The 11,723-nt window shown below is 43.4% G+C and overlaps 1 protein-coding gene across 1 annotated transcript in view; it reads left to right on the forward strand.

Moving 5' to 3' along the window:
- Window positions 1-10,655, forward strand: part of NAT16 (N-acetyltransferase 16 (putative)) — a 141,667-nt gene extending 131,012 nt beyond the window's left edge. The window contains exons 4-5 of the mRNA XM_078669898.1: window positions 6,095-8,568; window positions 9,460-10,655. Of these exons, the coding sequence (XP_078526024.1) occupies window positions 6,095-6,649 (555 nt within the window). The 3' untranslated portion in view covers window positions 6,650-8,568; window positions 9,460-10,655. The remainder of the gene's footprint in view (window positions 1-6,094; window positions 8,569-9,459) is intronic.
- The last annotated feature ends 1,068 nt before the right edge of the window (window positions 10,656-11,723 follow it).

Genomic DNA, 11,723 nt, shown 5'->3' on the forward strand with positions numbered 1-11,723 from the left:
TCTGGCCAGCTGAGTCTCCACAGGTCAATCTCTACATCGATGTATGCCAGGGATTTATTGCAATTAAAGACAGATCCTTAGTAGATTAAGAAGATGTATTCAGTACATAGACAACCTCTGAAGCCACCACTTCTGGCGGCAGAACTCTTGCAGTGACAGCTCCAACTATCATAACAGAATATGGACTGTACCAGTGACAAAGGGAAGGGGATGGGGTGCAGATAAAGAAATGGATACTGACAAACAAAATAAATAATATAACCTTATATAATACACTGTGAAGGAATATAAATGATTACAACACTTCTCTATATAATACACTGGGAATTAATATGAATGATTACATTACTTCTTCCTCCCTCAATCAATGAAACACATAATCTTTGTATCAAACCGGTACCTTGCTGATACGAAAGTCCATATTCAAAGAAAGTCAATATCCTTGCTCAGACTTGAAAAACTATCTGTGCCACCCATACCTTTAATTGATGCTCTGTCGCAATATGAGATCCTGACCATGCTCTTTACTCTCTTGTCTTCCAATTGTGCCACATTCCTGTTGAATTTAGTTACTTGCAAGGGTTTAGAATAACTACTGACATCTATTTTATTAGGATTGTTGATTTTAACTAGCACCCAATTCCCCACTTTCCATTTCCTGTGCTTTGTGCCATGTTTTGGGTCATACCGGTTTTTGTGGTTATCTTGATTTTGCTTTACGTATTCACTAACACTGTCCTGGTAAATCCATTTAGATTCACCTCCTCCCAGCCAAGTAGTAGCCCACTTAGTACCTAATCGTCTACCTTTGAGTAGTGTAAAGGGAGACACCCTGATGACTGAGTTGTGTGATGTGTGATATCAACAAAACAGTTTTTATTAGTCATGTCTACGGGCTCACCAGACAGCCGTGTCTTTTGAATACATTCTTTAATCATGTGATTTACTCACTCCACTAATCCTTTTGCACTGGGACAGTAAAATTAAGTTTTGAGGTGTTAAATAGACATGCCCAACAAAAACTCCTCCATCTCTTCTGAAGTGAAATGAACCCCACTGTCAGTAATGATAGTGCAGGGCACCCCTTCTATCATAAATGTGTCTGATAAGAATGTTATGAGATCCTGGGTGGTGATGCGTTTCACTACTTTACCAATACCAGCACAAATTTGCCTGCCCACATGGGGACATTTAAAGGACCAAAAATGTCTAAGCCAAGTTTGTCCCATGGTCTGGAAGGTACACTCACGGGTGATAAAGGAGCTCTCCTAACATTTTGCTTTTATCACTTATAGGACAAATGACCTAATCCTTAACTTTAGTTTCTACAATATTGTCCATCCCTGGGAACCAATGCATAGCTCTTATTTTAAATTTGGTGATACTTTGCCCTAGATGTCCTTCATGGGCTAACTATGTAATTCTTTACCATAAGTCTTTAAAAGGTACCAATTTATCGCTGCTTAAAACAATATATTTATTTATACTCAGCCCGTGTCTGACTTCCCAATAATGTCTGACTTCATTCTGTAACTCATTAGCTGGCCATCCCTGGACTATTTTATCCTTTACCAAATTATGGGTAACATCCTTCTTTGAAATTTCCAGCCATTTGTCCTTTGTAATGCCAGGTAACGAGATTAGTAACACTGTATCAGGATCTTCCAACTTGGTCTCTTCCCATTCCTCTCCTTCCAGGGTAATTGGGACAGACAATCTGCAACAATATTTCAGTTTCTGGGTACAAATTTGATGTTGAAATTATATCCCACCAAACCCATAACCCACTTGGCAATGCAAGGGCTGGATCTCTCTCTATCTCTTCCTTTAGTGATGAATTCATATGTAGGAGGCTTTTGTTCTGCTCTTAAAACAAATGGCGGACCCCACAAAAAGAACTTAAAAAGGAAGATGGCCCAATAACAGGCTGGAGACTCTCTCTCTATAGTAGAATAGTCAAATTCTGCGTTGTTCAATGTTCTTGATGCGAATGCTACAATTCTCTCTTTACCATCTACTATATGTGTTAATGGTGCTCTTATTCCCTTCCCAGTAGCATCAGTAGAAATTATGCTTTTATATTTAGTGTCAAAATTACGTAAAGAAGGTGAATCTATTACAGCTTATTTGATTTTCCCCAATGATTTTTTACAGTCATCATTTCATTCAAAATGGCTTCCTTTCTTGAGTATATTCTTTATCGGTGCTGCGTGATCTGCATAATTCTTCACAAATTTTGCCACATATTTCACTGAACTTAGGAAGGATTTCAGCTATTTCTCTAATGAGGAGACAGTGCTTCTCCTACAGCAACCATTAAATTCTGTTTAGGCTTTACTCCTTCCTTTGAAATGGTGTGTCCTACATAACTTAGAGGCTCTACAGCAAATTGGTGTTTTTCATGTTTAATAGTTAAGCCTGCCCTTCTGAGTACGGTGAGAACTTTTCTTAATGTGTCGTTGTAGTTTTCTACAGAATTTCCATCTATCTACCCATAGGTTGCTGTTTAAATCTCTTAAGTCAACACATAAACGTAGACTTCTTCCTCCCCGTTTCTGGGTGACCATGATAGGACATAGCTATAGTGAACTTTTGATAAGTTCTATAACCACTACACTTATTAACGTATCTAAGTCTTGTTTCAAAAGTTCCTGCATTGAATTGGGAACGGGTCTCTCTTTGTGCACTATGGGTACCGCATTATCCTTTAGCTTGATTTTGTGTTGGAAATTTTTTAACACTTCTGGAAACTCATCCCACACTTTCCTGCTGACATTATTTGATTTTATCGCCATAACTGGTTCTTCAATGTTGGCGTTCAGTTTCATATCCAAATCTCCTTGATGACGCCAACCTAGTGCTTTTCCCACACCTTCCAGAGAAACACTGGCTCACCCACCTCATTTAGAAAGGTTAGTAGCTGCAACAAACTTGCTGCTGCCATATTTTTCAATATGTCAAAATACTAAAATCTATATATACAGTTCTAACTCTAATTATCTTTTGTAATTGCTGGACTACAATGAACCAACTTACTCTTGGTGCATGCAATTACACCCTTAAACACTACTCTAAGTTCTGTCAAAATGTCAAGTAATTCTTAACTTATAATCATCATAACATTACTTTTGGTGCTAATGTAGATTTTAAATCAATTAGGCTTTTAATGCACCCAAAATAAAGCCTTCCTAAAGTGGGCTGAACAATGTCATCAAATGCACCAGCCGCTCCTGTTGGGTGGAGATTTATTGAGACTTGCCTTACGCTCTCAGAAGACAAATGTTTCCAGCTATCCAACAGCAGCAACACTTCTTCTGCTCCACTTCCGCTTGTATGTGATCCTCGATGAAACATTCTCTCTACACTGCACTAAATCCACTCAGTGAACTGCCATAGGGGCTCTAAATCATCATAGTGCACTGTTGCAGGGTCATTCACCTCCACCTCCGCTACGCGACAGAGCTTTGTTGATCCTTGTGCAGCATCAGGACTTTGTCGACCCTCCAACTTTAACCACCACCATCAACATCAGCGCCTGCTGGTCCTTGGCACCGCTGGGTCAGGTGCCACAGGGTCTATCACAGTATCACAGTAGCTCCTTACAACAGCTGTGTTACATGGTCTGCAACCATTACGCCACTCCCTAAAACAGCTGCGCTGCTCCCCAAGCTGCGACAGCCTCACAGCTCATGAGTACCGCAACATACGTACGGCCTCACAAAAGTCAAATGGATGCAACTTTGAAACTCATGCTTCCTATCGGGCTGCCACACTCGACCTCCTCCTCTACCAGGCCTTCTATGGTAAGTCACCTAGGCACTGCATGCATACGTTTTAAAATGCTGACAATTACTGAAATGCTCACCATACCAGTTATTCACATCTGGTGACTGGCAATGGTGGCTTTTTCAACATCCACTAGAGTGAGATTGTACAAGATGTCCCCTGCAAAGATTACTAATCCCATCTCATCACCCGTATTTTGTTAAAATTATTACAATTAAAGGCAGATACTTTGCAGATTTAGAATATGTATTAAGTACATAGTCAACCTCTAAGGGCCAGACTCTGTCCCAAGCTTTAAGGGGAAAAAGCAGTGTAGTCAGCTCGGTCTTTGTCAGGTTTCTCTCATTGCTAGAGCTGTAGAAAGGTGTTCACAGTCTAGACAAATTCAAGGAATGGTCCCTGGAGCTCCAGTTCTTATCCAGTACAGAGTGGCTGCGGTAAAAAGCTATGGTAAGTCAGAAGGTGTGTCTTGTGCAAAATTCATTACTCTGGTCCATCAGAGAACTATGTAGAAGTTGAAGTTGAAATTTCTTGATAGAGCGCACTGTGACCAAGCGGCTTCCTGGCGCTGGAGTTTAAACAGAGAAGCACAGAAATCTGCCAAGAATAGAATCAGCAGGAGTACGCTTGGGAAAACAGGAGAGTCTTGAGCGCCTTGCGAAACTGTGAGTAGACTGGAATGGATCTGATGGATAAGGGAAGGCTATTCCAGAAACGGGGAGCTAGTACAGAGAATCTGGTGCCTCCAGTTTTGGCCCTACGGAAGCGAGAACATTGAGGAGGACCTGATTAGAGGAGCGGAGGGTATGGCTGGGGGTGTAGGGATTAATTTGAGAATTGATGAAGGCCGGGGCAGTGCTGGCAGAAGCCATGAAAGCCAGACAACCCATCTTGAAAAGGGATCTCTGGCGGATGGGGAGCCAATGAAGGGATTTCAAAATGGGAGTGATGTGGTGAAACTTAGGAAGGTGGAGGATGAGGCGAGCGGCCTGATTCTGGATAGCCTGAAGGCGGCGAAGTTCGTAGGCCGGAATGCCCACGTAAAGGCTATTCCCGTAGTCGAGACGGGAGAGAATCATGGCCAAAATAATAAGTTTGAGGGCATCAGGAGATAAAAAACGGGAGACTTTCTGGATGATCCGGAGGGATAGGAAGCAGGAGGAAACAACTGAACTAATCTGGGCATGCATGGAGAGGTCCCGACAGACTTTAATACCCAAGGTCCTTACTGAGGTCGCCGGTGCTGGTGGGGGGCCGAAGATGGAAGGCCAAAAGGCGGCGGACCAAGGGGTGGTGGTAGCGCCTGTCAGGACCAACTCCGTCTTGTCCGGATTAAGTTTAAGATGGTTATGATTCATCCACTCAGAGATGAAAACCAGGGTAGAATGAAATTTCAGCAGGGAGTCAGAAGAAGAGGAAAGATCAAATACAAGTTGGAGGTCATGCGCATAATTGTACACGGAGACCCCCATATCAAGAAGAGAAAGAATAAGGGGGTGAATATAAAGATTAAAAAGGAGAGGGGACAGAGAAGATCCCTGGGGGACCCCACAAGGAACCAGGCGGGTAGCGGCAGAGAAGCCGGAAAGATGGACCAAAGGGAACAGTGGGGTTGGTGTCCATGCAATTTGTCGTGTGATATGTGATATATCTTTTCCAGAGACAAAGAGGGAGTCTAAGGATGACCATAGGTATGTGTGTTGGGCCAGACATCCCAAGCATGGGATTCTGAATGAATGAGTATGGATTTGTAGAGTGCTGGCTACCTGGAGGCATCCCAGCGCTTTGCTGGTCATATTTGGATTAAGTGCTGTCAAAGACACAAAACTGGCTTTGGTCACTACTTTGTTTCTCAAAGAGAGATCAGACTTGACTCTCGTTGATAGTGGAATCCCTAAACCTGCTAGTCTGGCTAAAGAACACTGTAAGTGGAAAACACATTGAGAATGTGCTGTTCAGAAAGCAAACATGGGGTGAAACCTTCTTCTTATGTTCCAGTGCCCATGGCCATGTTTACTTCATTTATACAACTCATGCATGCCGCACCATGTATTATGCAAGTGCACAATCTGTATTTTCCTCATGTAAGTGGAGTATCTTTTTGGGTAGGTGTGTCAGCAACTTCAAGGATGGGAATAATAATTGTGAAATGGGCAATGGTGCTCTCAAAAATGTGGAATACATTTTTCAAGTATAAGAATAAAGTTTTAAGTATACTCATGGTCATTTCCCAGCTGGAATTTCTTTGGTGACTAGCTAAATCATGTAATCTAATCCCTTTGTCCTTGTTCCTCTCTCTCTGTCACAGGGCATCCTGCTGGTGAGGTTCAATGCTGCTGAACTCTCTGCCCGGCTGGGTGATGTGATGGCCAAAATGAAGGAGTCTGGATTCCCACCGCTTCCATCCCTACTCCTCGATAAGAGTGAGGTTCCTGGAGTGGTGCTGGCACGCTCTTTCCTGGCTGAGGTGTTACCCAACCAAACCATCATCCAAGATTGGCAGCCCTTTCAACCCATGCCAAGCAACCTGGCACTGCTGCAGAAAAAGGACTTGCACTGGATGGTGGACAATAAGCGCCGCCCCAAGGTGGCCACTTTGTGCACTTTCCCCTTCCGCGTCCCCGTTGGCGAAGACTGGTTCTATCTGAACATTGACGTCTTTGGCACAGAGCTAAGCCACATACGAAGTCAGCTGGTAGCCCACCTGGAGAACCACACCCCTACACTGAAGGGCAACGTCATGTGCCAGCTCTTTCTGGATCCTTCTCTCTGGGTACCAATGGCAGAATTTTGCACCTCTGTCCTGAATGTTGAACTGGCCAAAGACTATACTGAACAGTATCTCCTGGAATCTGATATTTAAATGGAGAGGGTGCGGGTAACTACAACCAAGAAGTTACCCCATATTCCCTGGCCCATTACTCCAGAGGAGATACAACAAAGCACTTCTTCCTTCCCTACATACCTCTGTCTCCTTTCCATTTGTAATGTTTTCTACCCGGTCTCCCGCTCTCTAGGCAAGTAGATGTGAAAGGACATGACATGACTTTTTTCCTCTACCACAGGGGAGTTCCTTTAACCATGCACTGAATTGGATGATAGGTGAGTTAGGATACTTGAGCGAAGTAGCTAATTTGTAAAATAATAATAATTGCCAGGATGGTACATTGAGAGCCCACTGCACTTTACACCACCCATTGCCCTGCCAGCCCTGGTTTCAGCAGTAACAACACAACTACAAACCATAAAACTTATACAAATGAGGCAATTCAGACCATTCCAGGCCCTCAGAGCTATAGGAATGGCTTGGGTGACAGGTAATAGTCATTTTAATATATATTAAATTGATAAACAGCTGTAGTTGTGTGCATCTTTAAATAAAACAATCAGAGCCACCATGTGGCAGACTGTCATAAGGTCCGGTGTTGGCAATTAAGTGCTGGGGCCGAGCACTGGTAAAGCACCAGCTCAAATTAAGCACTTGGTGAGCGTGAGTCAGACTTTCCCTTTTCATTTCATCCTCTGCCTTCTCGCTGTTATCCTGGACCCTAGACGTGGTAGGATGCTTCAACATCATAGCATGTCTAGCCTGTCCTCCCAGGAAATGAGATGTGGATATGTGGAGCAGATTAGAATAGCTGGGATCCAGCCTTATGAACATGTTATGCCCCCTAAAGGTGAGCATATAGCTGTACTTATTGTGTGCTGGTGGGCGCAGGTGGTGGACACCAGCACACATTTTTTGGGAGCCAGTACTTATTTTTCATCATCAGACTTTGAACCAGTGAAAAGGAGAGAAAGGCAGAACAGTGAAAAAAAAGAACAAGATTGGAAAACAGTGATAAATGGAGAAAGCAGGGTTTGAAAATATGTTGCAAGACTGATATAATGAGACAGGAAATAAAGGATGGTTAAAGAAGAAGGCATGAGGTGGTATTAAGAACAGTCAGCCTCATTGTTTGGCAACCCCGGTATTTCGGAATCACCGGTATTAGGCTCCTTAGAAAAGCTTTGGGCATCTGAAATTATATCTTAATCAATTAATCACTGGCCTGCAGCAACAGTGAGATTGCCTATCCTCTAACATGCCCAGTAAGAGCTTCTCCAAGTGTGGCCAGGGAACTTCTCACATATAATTACCAAACTATGCCGAGTCAGCAATTGCTGCATAAATTAATTTGAATTTACTACCCAGAATGCCTTGGAATGAGATAGACACATTCCAGAAATCTTCTATGAGATCATCGCTGCCAGGAAAATGTTGCAGTGACCTCACTCTCCAACCCTACATGTAAGAAGGACCTCCTCTTTTCAGAATTCACTGGAATAGGTCACCTCATCTCAGTATGCTGAGGGGTGATCTTTAAGAGACAATAATTTATTCACAGGGAGCAGTATGAAGGCTCTACAGCCTATAGAGGAACCCAATAATGGACGGTGAGGTCATGTCCTGAACAATGGGATTCTTCAGTCCTTTTTCCTTAAGCATGAACCTCAAATGGGTTGATAAAACAAATTTGGATCTTATAAGGATAGCTTATTTTTGACAAGAGAATTCAGTTTTAGATTTATTAATTAGCCCTCAGGAGAATGTTGTATAATGAAACCATATCACTATCAAAGGAGAGAGAGAGGACTAGGTAGCTAGTCTGTATCCCCAGGGTTTTATATGTGAGATCAAAAAGGACTAGCCTATTTGTGAATTTGCATAGACTCAAGACTGTAAGACAGGGTACAAACCCTTTTGTTTGTTCATGAAGCCCTCACCCACCAACCTGTTTGGTGGCATGCTTCATCATCGGGCCCACCCAGTGACACCGAGTGTGTCCCGTGTGTTCTTCGATGCCTGAATACAGCGGAGCAAGTATGTTTCTGAGTGTGCAGTGTAGTGAAGTGAAGGTGAAAATTTAAAAGCTATACAGGGGTCCCAGTACCCGAGGGTTAATTATATTTTAATAACTGGGTCACTGTTAGCATTAAAAAATCCAGGTGTGGTCTACATGTTTCAGCCAGGCCTTTACAATTAAAACTGGCTTTCCTCAGGACCAAAGTGTGTAGGTGCAAATTACTTAATTTTAAGTTATTGTGTAATTTTGAAAAATGTGTAGCACTCGCTAAGGTGCTTTACATGTGTGACTTACGGAGGCCACAGAGACAACAAGAGGTTCAACGCTGACACTGACCGAAAGTTTCGGTCCACTCCTCTGCCGGACTACTCCATGGGGCAAATTTGACAACAAGCCAACTAATGCTCTAAGAGGGAATCCCCCTCACACATGTAAAGCACCTTAGCGAGTGCTACACATTTTTCAAAATTACACAATCACTTAAAATTAAGTAATTTGCACCTACACACTTTGGTCCTGAGGAAAGCTAGTTTTAATCATAAAGGCCTGGCCGAAACATGTAGACCACACCTGGATGTAGGAGATCCTAATTAACCTTCCTATAACATCCAACAGCCTTTTTTAATGCTAACAGTGACCCAGTTATTAAAATATAATTTACCCTCGGGTACTGGGACCCCTGTATAGCTTTTAAATTTTCACCTTCACGTCACTACACTGCACACTTAGAAACATACCTGCTCCGCTGTATTCAGGCGTCGAAGCACGCCTGGGACACACTCGGTGTCACTGGGTGGGCCCGATGATGAAGCATGCCACCAACCAGGTTGGAGGGCGAGGGCTTCATGAACAAACAAAAGGGTTTGTACCCTGTCTTACAGTCTTGAGTCTATGTAAATTCACAAATAGGCTAGTCCTTTTTGATCTCACACGTAGAATGAAACCACCCACCCAAATAAAGTTTAAGATTAGACTGACCAATCCCAGAATGTTTTGAGAAGTAACTGCAGTACCAAGAAATATTTACAATGGACCACCCTTTTCTCTAAACGCTTTATATTGAAACCATCCGTTCCTAAAACTGCATCACCATAAAGCCATTGATTGCAATACTTCAAGATCAGAGTTACCACATCTTCCGAGAAAGTTGGGCAAAGGATTCAAGACTTTGCTACAATGCCTTCATCGGAAATAAAAAAAATCTGAATTATTTTGTACTGGCCCCTCCAGTTGTACACAAGTGTACATCTTGAACCACCACCTTTTTTTCAAATAATGCTTTTGGAGTAGGATAAGACATTCCCAGAATGCTTTAGGATGGGACGACCAAATACCCAGAATGCTCTGGGATAGAACAACCCTGTCCTGAATGCTTTATAGGCACTTGAATCTGCACTTCCCAGAATGCTTTGGATGGATGGGGAAATTCGATTTGGCCAGCTCTGTCTCCATTACACTTCAACCAGAATTAGGCTTTATTCCTAATGCAAAATAAAGAGTTGCATGGTCAAAGGGCACACTCCTTGGTGGAGGAATACAGTGCTGAGGGTACACCCAGCTTGGCTGAGGACGACCATTGTGTATATAGAAGACAACAGAATATTAGTGAGATTATTTGTACTATTAATGAGAATAACAATAATAATATTTTTGATGGGTAACTTTGCATACAGTAACCTAATATTCCCCACAGTGCATTAAAAACACCCTTATTTAATAGAAGTGATTTTTATGTTTGTAAGTTGAGATCACAGTGCTCAGTAACCCTCGCCATTATCCTACCACGCCTTTTGTGAGTGAAAAAAGATCCCTTGCGGAGGGATATCTTTTGTAGCCAGTGTAGAGTCAGTAAATAAACAATATAATCAATGCCAGCATATACCAGCAGGTACATCCTACTAATTCCATTGCTCAGTGTTTTTGCTTCTCTTTGAACCTACTAAGATAGAAGCCTCGGCGTCCGCTAACAGAGTTCCCCCCTCTTTCTTCCTTGCAGAAACAATAAACTCCTGTTCAAAGTGTCTCCGGTGTCTCATTGATAGGTCTGCACAAGAGCCAGGGGCTCTAGACACAAGGGACAGATGTCAGGCTGAGGGAGCTTCCGGTCAGCCGCAGCTTGCTGTGACACAAGTCATACAAAGATAGGGGGCCCAGTACAATGCAGCTTCCTGCCCCCCAGTCATTGTGAGAGTGGAGGCGCCTCGCCCCTGCAGGTTGTGAAGTAACAGAAGTCACTTTGAGAGAGGAAGGCTCTCAACCCTGGAGGGATTGCAGTAACACAAGTCAATCTGTGATAGGAGGGCTCCCACCCCTGCAGGGCCTAAAAAACACAAGTCACTCTGTGATAGGAGGGCTCCCACCCCTGCAGGGCCTAAAAAACACAAGCCAAAACACAAGTCACTCTGTGATAGGAGGGCTCTCACCCCTGCAGGGCCTAAAAAACACAAGCCAAAACACAAGTCACTCTGTGATAGGAGGGCTCTCACCCCTGTAGGGCCTACAATAACACAAGCCAAAACACAAGTCACTCTGTGATAGGAGGGCTCTCACCCCTGTAGGGCCTAAAAAACACAAGCCAAAACACAAGTCACTCTGTGATAGGAGGGCTCTCACCCCTGCAGGGCCTAAAAAACACAAGCCAAAACACAAGTCACTCTGTGATAGGAGGGCTCTCACCCCTGTAGGGCCTACAATAACACAAGCCAAAACACAAGTCACTCTGTGATAGGAGGGCTCTCACCCCTGCAGGGCCTAAAAAACACAAGCCAAAACACAAGTCACTCTGTGATAGGAGGGCTCTCACCCCTGCAGGGCCTAAAAAACACAAGCCAAAACACAAGTCACTCTGTGATAGGAGGGCTCTCACCCCTGCAGGGCCTAAAAAACACAAGCCAAAACACAAGTCACTCTGTGATAGGAGGGCTCTCACCCCTGCAGGGCCTAAAAAACACAAGCCAAAACACAAGTCACTCTGTGATAGGAGGGCTCTCACCCCTGCAGGGCCTAAAAAACACAAGCCAAAACACAAGTCACTCTGTGATAGGAGGGCTCTCACCCCTGCAGGGCCTAAAAAACACAAGCCAAAACACA

Source organism: Lissotriton helveticus, chromosome 12, assembly GCF_964261635.1.
Source record: "Lissotriton helveticus chromosome 12, aLisHel1.1, whole genome shotgun sequence".
Lineage (NCBI taxonomy): Eukaryota > Metazoa > Chordata > Amphibia > Caudata > Salamandridae > Lissotriton > Lissotriton helveticus.